Raw genomic sequence first — 17,265 nt, 5'->3', positions numbered from 1 at the left:
TTGCGCAAGGTTGAAACTCAAGATGAACAAAGTTGCTCACTGTACCATTATTTAGAGAAGTAGAAAAAGAAACAATTTATTCTTCAACAAGGAAAAAATTAAATAAATAATGGCACATCCGTACTATAGAAAATAATGACGCATTAGAAGAAATAATGTATATTTGTATTTCCTAATAAGGAGTAAGGGAAAAATTAATGTTACATAGCCAAATGTATACTACTACTATTTTTTCAAAGAAATAATTGCATATGATTTTGTGTATGTATTGAAAAAGAACTCTACAGGTTCTTAACTGGGGGAATAATACTATATTCTAGGGGACAGAGTTGGTTGCACACTGGCTAGTTGGGGAGAAGGCAGAACATTAAAAGTTCATCACTGAACATGACAGTCCTAAACGATAAAAACTGTCTCACCCAAAATAACAACAGCACTCCTGTTGTGAAACACTAGGAAGGGCACAAACCAAACTATTAAAAGCAGTTATCTCTAGGATGTAGGAATTAGGAGGGGTAAGCAGGTCTATAACATTTTAAACACTTAAATATTATTTGAATTTTTATAGGCACGTACTGCTTTTGTAATATAAAAAGTCCTCAGAGAAAAATAAAGTAACACTATACTTTCACGTTATTCTTTTTAAAGTAAGAAGTCATACTATTTCCCTCCTATCTTGGAAAACTTACCCATCTCCTCCCTTCAGAACTAATTCAACCAACTGTGCTTTTAATATAACTTTCTGAATTATTCTCTCTTCAACCCTTCCCCATCCCCACACATACTATCCTTCACAAGCCCTTTCATCCCTACAATTCCCCCTTATGCTACCATTCCATTTTTATCTTTTCCTCCATAGCAAACTTCATTCGTTCTGGGTGATTGTTACCTGCTACCTTCAATAAACTTCTAGCGAGGAGTTATTATGTGTGAAACTGGGAATTCTGAGCAAATAAGACAGGAAGAAGGCAAACACATAAACTGATGAGGCAGCATGTAACATTTCTTACAACCCTCTCCTTGAAACACTCTGTTCCTTGGTTATCCTGACACCCAAACATAACTTTTCTGCCTCTTGTCTGTCTGAAATTTGGAAGTTCTCTGGAGTTTGGTCCTTTTAACTACATAGTGGACATAAGGTGCTTAAGCACATGTTCATAAATGAATTCATCTTCCCTCCCATTCCCCAACTCTACCTTGAAATCTAACAATCTCTGACTCTTCTCTCAACAACTATAGTCAGTCAGTCTGGACAATTCCTGTCCATCTCTGCAATCTCTCCTTTAGCCCTAATACAGGTCTTCATAATCTCCCACCTAGACTATTACAACTCATTACTGACTTGTCTTTCTGTCTCTAGGCTTAATTTCTTTGCTCAAAAAAACCTGTGGATTTTTATCCTGCTATATAGAAAGCAGAACCCAGTTTATAAGAGATATATATAACCATTCCCAAGATAAAATCAGTTTTAAAAAATGATGAATCTATCCATATGTCAATTTATAAAGCAAACATTACTGTCTATCCAAGACGGTATGAGGAACTCTTCTGCAGAGATAAGAAAACACTCTATTTTGAGTGATAATGCGCTCTTCCTCCTCCTTTGTTAATCTATAGATATCCTTTTGCAAAAAAGCAATAGTCTCTTGTTGCTCCATTTGTTTTTTCTTATAATGCTGACATTTTGCCTAGAAGAAATTTTTCAAAAAACGTTAATTACAATATGTACATCTAGGACATGCTGTCCTAACAATATTGTACACAAAGCCATCTTCACAGTTTCTATCAAGCTGCTTCATTCAAGAACTTCAGTACTGAGGCTGATTTTAAATGGATGCTAGCTCCAGAAACATTAATGTCATAAATGCAAAAATGTAGCAAGTAAAACAGGTATAAAATAGGGGAAATATAGCTTATAATTGCATGCATTCAAGGTCTCATAATCATAAAGGAATCCAAGAATCTCCATAAAACTAAAGAAAAAGGAAACCCATGGAGAGTTTTGAGCTACTATGTTGTAAGCACTTTTAAAAGGCAAGGAGAGAAGCAGCGAGGCCAAGAGAGAAGGAGGGAAATGAAGTTGACTTGGACCACAATGGAGACTGAAAAAAGAAAGTTTGGAGAGGAAATTCAAGAACTCAGTTTTAGATATGTAAAGTTCTAGATGCCTATTAGACAGCCAGGAGAGATATCAAGAAGATAGTGGGATATGAGTCAGGACTTAAGGGAAGAGGCCTGGGCTACAGGTTTAAATTAGGTGCTAAGAATTAGACTGAGCCTCATCAAGGGAGTTAGAGTACAAAGGAAAGAGAAAAGGTCTAAAGAATTAGTACTAGGGAATCCCAACAGTGAAAGGTTAGGGAGATGAGAAGAGCCAGCAGTGGGGTTGGAGGGAAACCAAAAGAGGAGATATTCTAGAAACCAAGGGAAGAATCTCAAGAAGAGACAGTAATAGGACAAGAAAGGTAAAGACCATTGAATTAAGCAACATGGAAGTCACCTCTAACCTTGATGAGCTGTTTTAGTACTATCATGTAAGAAAACACATAACTCGGTACCTGTAAAGCTTTATGCTCCTTTTGAAGATCTTTTATTTTATTCTGCTGATGACAAACCCTATTTAGGGATTCATCCTCCAATTCACCAATTTTGGATTTCACACTCTCCATAATTTGTTCCAAGTCATTAGCTCGTTGTTCCTGATTTACTGCTCGGCATTTCTCTAGCTGAAGTTCTTTTCTAATAATAGACAAATAATTCCTTCTTTAGTAATAAACATAAATCACATCAATGAACCAGCCCATCTAACAACATAACGAATTTCTAAAATTTCTTTGCATTCTTAAAATTTCTATCTAATAACACAAACCAAGAGAAGAAACATAGGGTGCCATTACATATCTAAGGAAAGCTATTACCCAAAGATTACCTATTAAAAATACCTGTATTTGTATCCACTTGGATACAAAAAATTCAAAAGAGATTTTTTTTTTTCCACTTTCTTACTTAAGCTGCTGATTAGTTTCTATGAGCTCCTGGATCATGTTCTGTTGACGTGCTGTTTCTTCCACCAATGTTTTCAAGTTCTGTCTCATCCTTTGTGATGACTGCTTGTCAAAAATGATGAGATCTACATTTTTTAAAATGTTATACAAATAGTAAAAATAAAGGTAAGGCAAAAAAAATTAAGATAGAAAATATTTTAAAGGAAAAAGCAGCTTTTTATTATAAGGAACAAGAATAGCATCTGATTACCTTTTGAATCTGTTCTTTTGATTAGACATAAAGGTTTTAAGCCATGGGTCATCAACAGCACATTTATGCTCTCCCATTCTGCTTCTTCCTGCTACAAAGGAGAAAGGATCAACTTTATGATGTAAAGTGAAGAAATACCCTCTTGTATATAATTTCCTCTGTTTTCAGAATAACCGAACTTTTTCTCCATAAGTTTTTAATATAAATTTTTATGCACATACAATAATTAAAACAACTAAAAATACACCTTGTAATTGCAGTGAACCAAACAGGCCTTAAGTTTTTGATTTAACTGAACCAGACCAGGCCCTACTCAAAAGAAACAGCTCCAAACTAGATTATATTAACTGAAGAGTAAAGAAAAGGTAAGTCACTTGGAAACAAGTGTCATTTTAATAATGATTAAGGTTACGCACTCGCGCGCACAAACATATCCGACTGGTGGAAGCCAATAATTTAGATACTTCCTTGTATAATGGACTTGGTCTAACTATAAAAAGAAGTCTGTCCATCTAGGTAACTAATTCGAGTAGAATCACTCTGAGAGATGTTCCCAAGTCTTGTATCCCTGATTCTAAGTATGTATTTCAGCCATAAAGCTGAGAGGGGAACTCTAACTCTATAGATTAAGTGAATAAAAACATAACAATGGGAAGAAAAAAGTAAAAAGGACATAAAATACCGACAGGAATAATAGAAAGAGAGATGACTATTTTAAATGGCATTTAAACCCAAGATAGTTTTATATCTTGGGGGCTTTTTATAATGGGGGCTTTTAATGTTAAGTACAATGATCAGTTTTGAAATCACTGTGTGAGGTGCTCTGCTTGCTTTTTAAGGTATTAAAGTATACTTATAAAAGGGCAATTTGAATGACTTTTCCATGTTTAAATGCTTGAAAAAATATAATTTATACAATAAATACATTTTTATTACTGGTATACTATATAAATACTGTAATAGCTTAAAGGTTAATAATTTAGACAGACAAAGCATGAATAAAAGTATTATTCTCCATATCCAAATGTCCCTCTGACATTAAAGATTCTATCAAGACAAAAAAGGAACATATTACCCTGATGACTCTGACAGCATTATGACTCACAGCGCCAAATAAATCTTTCCTTTTGACTGCTGACTTTCTTTCCCTTCTTTATCTTTTCTATACTTCTCCTCCTTCCCCAAACCTTTCCTCTTATTTATGCTTAGGTCTTCTGGTTACAAAGATTAATGACACAGAACTAAAATTATTACTGATAGCCCTGGCCAGGTAGTTCAGTTGGTTAGAGTCATCCTGACAAGCCAAGGTTGTGGGTTTGATCCGTGGTCAGGGCGCATACAAGAAGCAACCAATGAGTGCATAAGTAAGTGGAACAACAAATCGATATTTCTCTCTCTCTTCCCCACCCCTCTCTCAATCAATAAATAAAAATTTAAAAAATAAAATTATTACTGATACCTGCTTTAGGAGTGAAAAGCTCTGTGTGGATCTCAGTGGAGGTCTAGTATGACTTACAGAAACAAAATGCTTTGTAAAAATGTCATGAATTTTAAATGATTAAATTATACATGTTGTTCCCTGATCTTTTTTTTATTGATTTTTGTTTGAGAGAGAGAGAAACATCAATTGTTGCCTCTCACATGTACCCCCACAGGGGATGGAACCACAACCTGGGTATGTGCCCTGACCAGGAATTGAACCCACAATCTTTGGTGTATGAGACAATGATCCAACCAACTGAACTACACAGGTCAGGGCCCCTGATACCTTTTAAGAGAAAGGATAACATAACTGTTTGTAAATTCTAAAAAGAGCTAAGAAAGGCATTTTCCAAAGTATGTGCTGTCGAACACTAGTTTGATGAAATCAGACTAGTGTTAAATAAGTAGGAAATGCTTTATACTAAAGCCTCCTTTTAGAGGCTGATAGTATTGTGAAGTCTTAGAACAATGAAATCATTTAATAGTTTTTAACCTACCATTTCCCAAAACTATTTTACTAAATAAAAGAATTTATTTTCAATTACAATTTACATTCAATATTATTTTGTATCAGTTTTGGGTATACAGTATAGTGGTTAGACAATCACATACTTTACAAAGTGTTCCCTCCAATATTTCCAGTACCCACTTGGCACCATACATAGTTATTACAATATTATTGATTATATTCCCTATCTTGTACTTTACATCGCCCAAAAGAATCCTTTTAAAGTAAGATTTTTCACATCTGTAGATGTAGTATTCTTTGCCACCACATACTTTTTTTGAGAAACACTGGTTTCAAATATTTCAAGTCTACCTGTTTTTCAGTCATGAGTCTGTTTGATGATTTACTGGGCTTTAGGGGCTGCTGGAGATAAAATTTCGTTTGCAGAACCAAAGAAGTAGAGACTGGCAATGAAAAATTTTGAGTTGCCTAAATTAAAAGAGAAAAAGTGTTAATAGGCATTAAATGAAATTATCTTTAAAAGAACCCACTACTCTTGAGCAATTTAAGCCATTCCTGTGTTGAAACTTTTGTTACTTTTGTTAAAGAATGATTAGAATAAACTGCATCTGACACCATTCTCCTCTAGATATAAAACAATATGGGGTTTTACACACATACCAAACAAAGAGAAATATTTGTTTTAACTAGATGTGAAAGCATGTGATGTGATGCTAATAAACTGTTATTTTTTGGTAGCTGCTTCTCAAAAAACAAAAAGAATTCTGCCTGATCCAAAAGTTACAGGCCAGTCTAACAATTCATTGGACTAACTCCAAGGGTGAATGGAGTGCCACTTTCTTAAGTGGCACTTCATTTCTAAGTAGATCAGAGATTAGCAACAAAGGATTCTGTCTGACAGGTACACACACAAGTTTATATTCAGTCTAACCTACCATCACTTCCTCTTGTTATCTAAGAGTCTACCATTTTATAGAAAAAAATTTCCCTGGATTGTTTGATATATAGGTATAATTCCTTCTCTCCAGAGGCATAATCCCACATATTCATTAGCATCATGGAATTTCAGAACTTGAGAGGACCTTGGAAATTGTTTAATCCCAAACCTCTAGCTGTTCATAGCTGGCAGAAAAGTGTCTATACCAATATATCAGGTACCAGAGCCAGCTGAGGCCCATAGAGGTGAAATTATCTTCCAGGACTGATTAGAGGACTGGCCTCCTTGCTGCCAGTTCAGTATTTCTTCCAAAGCACCCTCCCGCCCTTCCCTATCTGCTTCAGATAGTGAAATCCAACTAAACAATTTACCAGTCACTAATAACTTATTTTTAGCTAAACCTAGTAACATATTACAAATTCTTAAATGCTGCCATTTTTGCAGTTTCACATCGGAGTCCTTTCTCCCTTCAAACACTGGTCTCTTTCAATAACTCAATCACCTACTACGTTCAACCCTCCTGCCCTTAGTTTAAATAAAGATCCTTTGCAAAAATGTCAGACAACTTCAGCTGCTATCACCTTTCAGCTAGCTTTTTTTTAAACTTTTCATTAGAGAAAATTTTCAAAAGTACACAAAAACAGAGGAGTATAATGAACTCATGTATTCATAAATCCAGCCTTGATAACATTCTTCCATTCTTGTTACATTTCTTCCTCTCACTTATATTTCAGTATACATCTCTAACAAATATAGAGTCATTATCACATCCAATAAAAATAACAATAATTCCTTACTATCACTTAATATCCAGTCTGTGTTCAATTTCCCTCAAATATCTTGTGATTTTTTTCCAAAGTCCATATATAGCGCTTTTAAGTTTCTTTTAATTTTTAATAGTCCCAGTCTGCTTTTTAACATGCCATCTATTTGTTGAAGAAGTAAGCCATTTATCTTGCAGTTTCCTACATTTCAGAATTGGCTTATTGTATTCTCATCATTTAACATATTTCTCCATCTCTTGTATTTCTTGTAAACTGGTTACATCTAGAGGCTTTCTTAAATTCAGGTTCAGTATTTTTTGGCAAGAATAATTCAGAGGTGGTGCTGTGTTCTTTCTACTGCATCACCATTAGGAATCAGCCAGAGTTTTAAAGTGGGAAGAATACACCATGTAAGCCAGACATAAGGGTGGTATATATCAATGTAAGAGAATCTCCCAAAGAGTGTGGAGCCACGTTTTCTAACAATCTTCCTAATGGCCACCCCAGACCTCTCTCAAATCCTCAAAGTGCCATCTCCCTCCACGTTCAAGGCCTGGAAACTCAACCTCTTCTTCACTTAGTTAACTCATACTTGACCTTCTTCAGATGTCGGCTCAAATTTCCTTCTTCAGGGAAATCTCCCCTGATTCCATGACTAGATCAGGTTCTCTTGCTATATGCTCTTGTAGGACTATAAAGAAAAAAGTATAGAGATTTAGAGTTCAGAGTCAGATGGCCTGAGTGACTACCAGCTTAACCATTTATTAAACTGTGTGACATGGACAAACTCATTAACGTCTTTGAACCTTGATTTCTTCATTTGTAAAAGAGAGAACATAGTAATAATACCTGCACCTCATAGGTTGAATTAAGTCAGATAACAGGTAGAAAGTATTTAGTACAAGTGTGTGGCATATACAAATTTATAGGTAATTGGTAGTTGTTACATATAAAAGTATGTTGAACAAAATGGATCTTGCCTAATTACATAATCATATATTATCTTAAACCTTTTTCTACAAATTACTCAGTTAACTATCTGTTACAAGTTGTTTTACATAAATATGTCTAAGTAAAACTAAATTCCATGAGATAAGTAGTCTATTTTTGATAATGGTCGAATAGGCAACTCTGCCTCTAAAGACAATGAAGAAAGCCACATAAATACATTTTTTTTTCTTGTAAGCATTAAAGAACAAGATAATGTGGAATTACCAGGCCAAAAAAAAAAAAAAAATCACAAAGATGAGAACCCACTTTCTCCCTGAAGGCAATGCCAAATCCAAAAAAAGAACTGTGGGAATGAGGGCTAAAGCGCAAAGCCACCCTATTTAATTAAAATGGTTACCTGAAAGGGCTACAACTCTCAAAAGAAGGGTGAGCAACAAGTAAAACGCCTATTCCATAAACTGAAACCTGGCTTCCCCTTCTCTAAGTCATTACAATATCTCAAGAAGGTCCCAAATGAATAGAGCTTCCGAGCACCTGGCAGAGCAAATGAAATCTCTGGAAAAAAGCCTCAAATTATCCCCACAAAAAATGTTTCAAGTACAACATCCAAAAAATAGCCAAAGATAACCAAGGCAATACAGGAAACAAAACATAAGGAGGACAGAAGCAACAGTCAACAGAAACCAACCAACAAAGAAAGACTTCTAATATTGTAATTATTAGGCACAGACCATAAAATAACTGTGTGACAATGTTCATAAAAATAAAAACTTGAAATGTCTGGCAGAGAACTAGAAACAAAACAGATTTGAAAAAGAATTTTAAAAATTTAGAACAAAAAAATTACAATAATTGAAATTGAGATCTTAAGTCACAGGCTTAACAGTAGATTAGAAAGAGAAGAGAAAATTACATGAACTGGAAGGATAGTTAGAAGAGCCTTTTTAGTTCTCCATGCTGCCTTCAGAAACACACAGAAGAGATTAGACTTCAAATGAAGGGAATACAGGAATCCAAGAAACACAGAAAAAAATGGAGAAGCAACATTTGAAGATAAAACTAAGAAGTTTTGAGAGCCCATGAAATACTGAAGTCCACAGTTCTAGAAGCCAAACATAATATTGCATCAATATAGAAAAGAAAAATTCACACCTAGACACATCATATTAACGTATAAAAATACTTCATATAAAGTATAAAAAATATTAAAAACAATAAGAGAAAAAAAAGATTATCTTCAAAGGAGTGACAGAATGTCCGCTAACTTCTTAGCAGTAACAATGGAAACTAAGAGTACACTAATATCTTGAATGTGCTGAAAGAAAATAATTGCCAATCCAAAATTCTAAACCCAGTGAAAATATCCATTAATAAAAACAAACGATATTTTCAAACAAAACAAATATAACAGATCTGTTCTATAAAGAATTCTAAAGATGCTTCATGCAGAAGATTACTTGATATAAAGACAGAGCTGTAGAAAGGAGTAAGGAACAAAGAACTGGGGGAGTGTAAACACACATTGACTATATAAAATAAAAAGATCTTGTGAAGTTTTAAAATATAATTAAATGCACAATGACAAAAATATATCAGGAGTAGGGTAGACTAACAGTGTTCTAATTTTGTTTATAATCCAGGAGGCTAGTAAAGGTATGTAGTAACATCAGGCTTTTGCAAGTTAAGGATGCTTGAGAATTTCCAGGATAACAACTAAAGAAAAGAACACAAATGTATAATTTCCTAACTAATAAAAAGACCATGATGATGAAAAAAAAAAATGTAAAAGTGTAGTGAAGGCCTGGGGCGGGGCGGGGGGACAAGTGCAGGATAGAAGGGGTCAATGGGGGAAAAAAGAGGACATCTCTAATACTTTTAACAATAAACATAAATTTTAAAAATAAATTCAAAAGGAGACTAAACAGAGAACAAAGAGAAAGTACATGATAAGATAGCAGACTTAAACTCACATTAGTCATTATATTAAATGTCAACTGATTAAATGCTCCAGTTTAAAGAGACACTGTCAAACCGATTTTAAAAAAAATCAAACTATTTGCTGTTGGAGGAAAAAAATATCTAAAATATTAAAAAGCCATAAAACATAAATATAAAGAATGGCAGAAGTAAAAGAATAAAGGATTGATGACATGGTGACAGCATAGTTTATGTGCCAAAAAAGGGACTTTGATTCATACCTCACACCATATACAAAATTTAACTCAAAATGAATCACAGACATAAATCTAAAACCTAAAACTACAAAGTGTCAAGAAAAAAACATAGAAAACCTTTGTGATCTTGGATTAGGTAAACATTTCTTAACTACATCATCAAAAGCATGATCCATAAAAGAACAAATTGGGCTTCATAAAAATGACAACTGGCCCGGCCAGAGTGGCTCAGTTGGTTGAGCATCATCTTGTTCATCGAAGAGTAGTGGGTTCCATCCCGGGTTGGGGCCTGTATGGAGGGCAACCAATCGATGTTTCTCTCACATTGATGTTTCTCTCTCTCTTTCCCTTCCTCTAAGTGCTTGGGTAAGGATTAAAAAATAATAAATATTTTTAAAAGAATGAGAAGTGTTCTTTGAAAGATACTGTTATGAGAATGGAAAGACAAATCATAGGCTAAGTGAAAATAATTGCAAAACATAAAGACTCATACAAAATTTATAAAGAACTCTCAAAACACAATTAATAAAAAAGCAAACAACCCAACTTAAAAACAGGCACAAAATTTGAATAGACATTTCATCAAAAGATATAGTGATAGCACGTAAGCAAATAAAAAGACATTAAAAGTTATTAGTTATAAAGGGAATGCAAATTAAAACCAACAATGTGAAACCACTACACACCTATTTGAATGGCTAAGACTGACTATACCAAGTGTTTACAAGGATGTGAAGGAACTAGAACTCTGATAAACTGCTGATGGGAATGTAAAATAGAACTACTTGAGGAAATACTTGGGTAGTTTCTTAAAAGGTTAAATAACTACTATGAGACCCAGCCATTCCATTCCTATTTACCCAAGAGAAATGAAAACATATGTCCCCACAAAGACTTGTAGATAAATGTTTTGTGGGTTTTTTTTTTTAAGTATATGGATACTTTTTAAAAAAATCCTCACCCAAGGATATGTTTTTATTGATTTTTTAGAAAGGGGGGGGGGGGAGAGAGAGAGAGGGAGGGAGGGAGGGAGGGAGAGGGAGAGGGCAAGAAGGGGAGAGGGAAGGGGAGAGGGAAGGAGGGAGGGTTAGAAAAGCATTGATATGAGAAATATCGATCAATTGCCTCCCATAGGCACCCTGACCAGGGATCAAACCCACAACCTAGGTAGCTTGAATTGAAAGTATTCATGTGAACTCATGAGATATTTTATCTTTTTGTCAGTTTGTTTTTAATCCTCACCTGAGGATATGTTTATTGATTTTAAAGAGAGAGGAACACAGAGAGAGAAACATCGATCTGAGAAACATTGATCAGTTGCCTCCTGTGTTCACCCCAGCTGGGGATCAAACCACAACCTAGGTATATGCCCTGACTGGGAATCAAACAGGCAACCTTTTGGTGTATGGGACAACACTCCAACCAACTGAGCCACCTGGTGAGGGTGATATTTCATCTTTAATGTGTGGGTCTACAGATAGATAGAAGTATCCTAGCTCTGTCTACTGAAGAGCCTAAAGCAGTGACTGACTCAGGATCCCTATGACCTTAAAATGCCAGTTAGCTTTTAAAAGAAACCAGTGTTTCTTGAAGAAATGGATACTTTCAGATTGGGGAAAGAACTTTCAAGATATCAGACAATGTGGAAGTTATCCAAGACTAGTAGTCATATCAGAAAGTAGGCTTGAGTAGATGCCCTACCCCCAGCCAAAGATGAGATAACGTAAGTTTCAATAGTGATAATAACCGCAATGAACTGAAACGCAACAAACATGTTTAAATTCATGACCTTATACTGATATTGGATTTTTAAAAATTTTCTTCAGAAGAAACCAATATACAAGATTATTTACTATAATATTACTTATAAGAGCACAAAAAAATGGAAGCAAACTAGATAGTCATCAACTGGGAACTGGCAAATAAATTCTGGTAACACACAATGTGCCAGGATAGACAAATGAAATATTATGTAGATGTAAAAATAAATGATGATGCTCTTCATATACTGGTTATGAATTATCTCAAAGATATATGTGTACGTTAAAAATCAAGTAGAGGATAGTGAATAATTTTCACTGGAAAAAGTATAAATTTACATAACTTATTTATATATAAATGCTTTCCTAAAAAGAAGTACAATAAAAAATATTTGTTGACTTTAGGGAAGGACCAGAATTATTAAAATAGTGAGTTAAGTGAATATTTTCAATATAAAGACATTTAAATTGGAAAATTCAACTCTGTGAATGTCTAACATTGTCAATAATATATACATTAAAATGTAAACTTAATAAAATTTAAAGTGGGGAAAAAAAGGAGATAAAGAACCAACTTATTATCTTGAAAATTAGTAAATAAATGGTAGGAATTAAGCATAAACGCATCCTTTCCTAAAGGAATTATACTGCTGCCTATCCAAATGATAAAGGACTGGTATTCCAACCAATAAGTGAAAAACACATGATTGAATTACAATACCACTATTTTGCAATCTTCAGTGAATATAGGCATCAAGTAGCACCAGCTGCTGAGATTAGGAAGAGAGAAACAATGACAAAGTATGCACCTTCTATGGTCTTGCCAACCACTACCTAGAGAACTGCCAAGGGGATTGACTCTCAGTCTGATCCAGTCTGGAATCCAGCTTTCAATGTGCAGGAACTACTACCCAAGGCAGGGGAACCTATGAACTATGCATGATTATACAATCAGCAAAATCCAGACTGTAGGATATACAGGTTAAATGATCCAGGCTCTTCATCAGATAAATTGTAAAAAAAAGGAACAGAGAGAAAGCCTACAAATTAAGCTTTTAAAAAAAATTTAATGAGCCAAACTACATTTTAATGTCTAGGAATGTGAATTTATGAAAAAACTTTTTTTAAAACATAAGGAAGCAATTACTATAAAAGTCAGAAGAATGGCTACTAACAATAGCACAGAAGTAGTTGTGATTGGGATGGGGCAACAGAGCAGCTCTGGCATGGCTAGCACGGTTCTACACCCTGACCTAGGTGGTATCGTCTTTTAATAATTCATTAAGCTATACATCTGGTATGTGTATTCTGTTTGATTTCAAAATAAAAAATTCATTTTACTATTAAAAAATTTGTTAAATAATAAAAACAAAAGTAAAGGAAATACTAACCAAAAGAAAGCTGGTATAATTTTGGAGCCAGACTGCCTAGGTTTGAATTGTGGATTCTGCCACACAGCCAGGAACGTACTAATCTCTCTGAGCCTCAATTTCTTCAGCATGAAGTGAGAATAATAAAAGTATTTAGCCCATAGGGTTGTTGTGAAGATTAGGGGAGTTAATATACAGGCATACCTCAGAGATATTGCAGGTTTGGTGCCAGACCACCACAATAAAGCAACTCACACAATTTTTTTGGTTTCCCAGCATATATAAAAGTTATGTTTACACTATACTCTATTTTTTTAAAAATATATATTTATTGACTTGAGAGAGAGGAAAGGAGAGGGAGAGAGCGAGAGATAGAAACATCAATGATGAGAGAGTCATTGATAGAGCCCGCAACCTGGGCATGTGACTTGACCAGGAATCGAACCCCAACTGCCTGGATCCCAGGTCGACGCTCAACCGCTGAGCCACGCCTGGCTGGGCTACACTATACTCTATTAAGTGTGCAATAGTGTTCTGTCTAAAAAAACCACGTACATACCTTAATTTAAAAATACTTTATTGCTAAAATATAATAACCATCACCTGAGCCTTCAGAGAGTTGTAATCTTTCTGCTGATAAAGGGTCTTATTTTCAATTTGTAAAAAACACAGTATCTGTTAGGTGCAGGAAAGAGAAGCACAATAAAACAAGATAAGCCTGAAGAAAGGAAATAGAACAGTGCCTAGCACATAGCAGGACAGAGGCAGTGATTAGTGTTGGTGACCGGCTGTGTTATCTTAATTACTTAACCCCTCTGGGCTTCAAGTTCCTTATCTGAATTTAAACTATCTACCTGATAGGATTATCAGGAGGTCAAAAGGAAATATAGGTGTTATACGGAGTACAGTAGTCAATAAACAATAGATTCTTTTCATGGTCTCCCAACATCCAGAGAGTGATCTGTCACATTAGGCATACCTCAGTCATAGCACATTCCTCTTGCACTTTTTACCTGGTCATTCAAGTTGATCTCAATGAAATGATCACCCAGTGAATCTCATGTCCGAAACTGGATCTTCATCTAGGTTTCAAAAAAAATAAACAGGCCAAAATCTTAAAATGTCCACCTTCCTAGTAAGAATGGCTTTGTGTTATTCCCAGAGAGGGCATCCGTAGTACTGGTAACCACTGAACAGGCGCTGAACAACTAAAGTAACTGCTAACGTACTCCAATGCTCACCACCCACCACAAGCCTTCTCCCTTCTCTTCTTTTCCCCTTAACTTTCCTCTCCCTGCTGGGGATCCAAATCTATCTATCTACAATTCTGACTTCTGGCTTCACAGGTAGAATATTCTCATTTGCAAAGGTACTGAAAAGAAGTACACTCAGAGGGATAAATACCACTAAACATAAAAGGCAAAGGCAGGAAGAAAAACTCTCAATTCCACCTGTAACCAAGCCCTCCTTTTTAGAGATCCATACTGTGAAATTAATGTGTCAATAATTTGCAGCAGCCCTTCCCCACTTAGGCTGTGACAGGACACAGTTGGAACTGAGTCACAGGAAGAGACCAAAGGCTTGCCAAGGCAGAAGCTGCAACTTTAATCGGTCTGTTTATTTCTTTGATACCTCACTTTAAGTAAGACTTTGGGAATAAGGGTTGCAGGGCAGGAGTTGGTGTGTATGCGGCATAGAAAGCCCAGTGCAAAGAAGCAAAATACAGCTGTATTTTCTGGCACTGTCCAGGTTTCCTAAGAGCCCTTTGGTAACTTGCCCTTTACAGGTCTGAAGCCCCTGTAACATGCACTATACATTAAAATGTAATTATTTTTCACCATTTGGGGGTGGAAGGAAAGCTAGAAATAAACTATGGCCAGTAACTGTTCTTTCTCAAGTGAGTTACATTAAAATCTGTAATTAGCTTTCTCAAAAGCATACAGTTCACATTACTGCAATAAGCTGAATATCCATTATTTTCAAAGTCTCTGTTGTCTATTAAATGCAAAAGCTCTATTAGAAAAATATGCTAACACACTGTTTAATGTTCCTAAAAAACAAACAAACTGAATCTACCACAAATAAGGAAATGGAGTCAGGACTGGATATCATTTCAACCAAATCATCCTGCCCCAGAAGAGGTTTCATAAAGTTCCAGAAAACACCTCTCCCCCTTGGAAGCAGAAGCTGAGGCAAAACCCTGGGCGGCCACCTCTTCCCCAAGGTGGGGCTGGGGAGGCCCAGGTCTACTTGGCAATACAGAAAGTAAAACAACAACAAAAATTGGTCACACCTGCACAGTGTTTAATACTATTACAGTCAGAAAATAAAGTGGTAGTAGAAACAAACCCTTTCTGTTTGGTTTCTGTGTCATGGGTCTCTTAGCCTCAGGCATTTCCACCTCAGTGGTTTTCCTAATAGAATCATATTAGACCCCTCATAAACTCGGAGGCGCCCCGAGTCAGGAATGCGCATCATAAACCGGAGAAAGGGCTACTCACCTACCCGTTCCTGCAAAAAGCCCCCTCCTTTGGCTCCCAGTCTTCGCCGGCCAGGCAGCCTTCTCAGACTCCCTCACCTACAATTTATCCAGAACCCCGTCTGCGCCGGTGTCACTCTACGCCAGCGATTTCCAACCGGTGCGCCGCCAGAACGTCCAGAACCGCACCACCTGACTATTTGCTCAGGAGCGCTGACCTCTTTTCCCTTAGACTGTCAAATGAAAAAGTGGCAACAGCCAACGCGACAACAGCCGTTGGTGTGAATAAATTAAAAGTATACCCTTTTTTTGCCATATTAGCAAAAAATATCTTTTTTGGTGTGCCGCAGAATTTTAGTTACTAGTTTACGTGTGCTATGAGATGAAAAAGGTTGGAAGTCGCTGCTCTAAGATTTACATGTACTGCCCCGGTGAACCTCCTCGACCACCGTGCGAGGCAAGAATGACCAGCTGCGCGCTATAAACGAAGAAACTGAGGCGCTGAGACGTTACACGAGGAGCCAAATATCACAAAGGCGGGTGGGGAGCCAGGTCTGTCAGGTACCCAGCCCTGAAACTGAGATTTCTAATTGGCGCGAAACAGTCCCCAGAGGCTCCTCCCTGGGGGCCGCGACAAGGGTCAGCTTGACCACTCGCGGGGCCCAGGAGAAGTCAGTTCTGGGGGTGCCTCAGGCAGCAGCTCTAGCCGACGCCCCTGAAGCCCGAGGGCCGCACTCACCTTCCGCGGCCGCCGTCTCCCACCAGCAGCGCGCCCAGCTGGGCCGGCTCCGCGCCTTGGCCCCGCCTCTGCGACCGTTGCAGCGCCGGGGGAGGCTGGCTAATCGAGCCCGAGAGCGTCGGGGGGCCTCCCTCCGCTCCGCCTCCGAACACCCGGGACCGAGTTTCCGCCGCAGCGCCCGGAGGTTGGGACCGCCCCGCGCCGTCTGGTTGGCTCGCTGCTGGGGGCGGGGCTTACGCTAAGATTGACGGGAGTTTGCAGTGTTGCTATCTTGCGCCTGCGCACTTTCATAGCACTCGCAACAGGCTCTTGGCTCGCAGGTGTTTTAGCACCTACTTGGAGCTCAACTTTGCCGGGATGATTTAAGAAATACACATTTGAGGCAGTCGGTGAAAGTGAGGCCCGGGCCACGTGGCCACCACAGACTGACCACCGGACACATACACCCGCCGTAGCTGCGAGTTCTTGCTGCAGGTCCCGTCAGCTGTTTATGTTCCAGACCCGGCTGAGAACTGCAGCGCCTGGCATTTGGAGACCTCCAAAGTGTTTGTTGATGATACTTTACCCTTCCATTCAGCATTTTCCAAATCTCCACAATCAGGCCCTATATCGAGCTCCAGAGATGTAGAGGTGGCTGACTGGAGAAGCTCAAAGTATTTAGGGAGAAGGGGTACCTACTCTGAAATGAAGATACAGTGTGATATGATCAGAGAAGGGTGTGCAGGGCACAGAAGCGAAAGAGGAGCAGGCTTATCTGTCAGTCACTGAAGTCTTCCTAGACCAGTGGGTCTCCACCCTGGCTGCACATTAGAATTACCCGGGGAGCTTTGAAAACCTTTGTTGCTCAAGCCTCGGACTAATTAAATTAGAATCTCGAGGTGGGAC

The 17,265-nt window shown here is 37.3% G+C and overlaps 1 protein-coding gene across 6 annotated transcripts in view; it reads right to left on the bottom strand.

Moving 5' to 3' along the window:
• Window positions 1-16,560, bottom strand: part of CEP70 (centrosomal protein 70) — a 40,790-nt gene extending 24,230 nt beyond the window's left edge. For 3 of the 6 annotated variants that reach the window (XM_081159881.1, XM_081159885.1, XM_081159884.1), the window contains exons 1-8: window positions 16,381-16,560; window positions 14,176-14,244; window positions 7,505-7,598; window positions 5,558-5,674; window positions 3,256-3,346; window positions 3,007-3,130; window positions 2,559-2,739; window positions 1,519-1,688 (exon numbers count right to left, since the gene is read on the bottom strand). In XM_081159881.1, coding sequence (XP_081016007.1) covers window positions 1,519-1,688; window positions 2,559-2,739; window positions 3,007-3,130; window positions 3,256-3,346; window positions 5,558-5,572 — 581 coding nt within the window. In that variant the 5' untranslated portion in view covers window positions 5,573-5,674; window positions 7,505-7,598; window positions 14,176-14,244; window positions 16,381-16,560. Of the gene's footprint in view, window positions 1-1,518; window positions 1,689-2,558; window positions 2,740-3,006; window positions 3,131-3,255; window positions 3,347-5,557; window positions 5,675-7,499; window positions 7,599-14,141; window positions 14,245-16,380 lie in introns of all 6 variants that reach the window. The other 3 variants (XM_081159882.1, XM_081159883.1, XM_081159886.1) reach the window with 3 other exon arrangements.
• Window positions 16,561-17,265: the final 705 nt, after the last annotated feature.

This window comes from Miniopterus schreibersii, assembly GCF_964146895.1.
Source record: "Miniopterus schreibersii genome assembly, chromosome: 15".
Taxonomy (NCBI): domain Eukaryota; kingdom Metazoa; phylum Chordata; class Mammalia; order Chiroptera; family Miniopteridae; genus Miniopterus; species Miniopterus schreibersii.
Note: the sequence above shows the minus strand (reverse complement) of the source record. Positions and strands in the feature narration are given on the sequence as shown.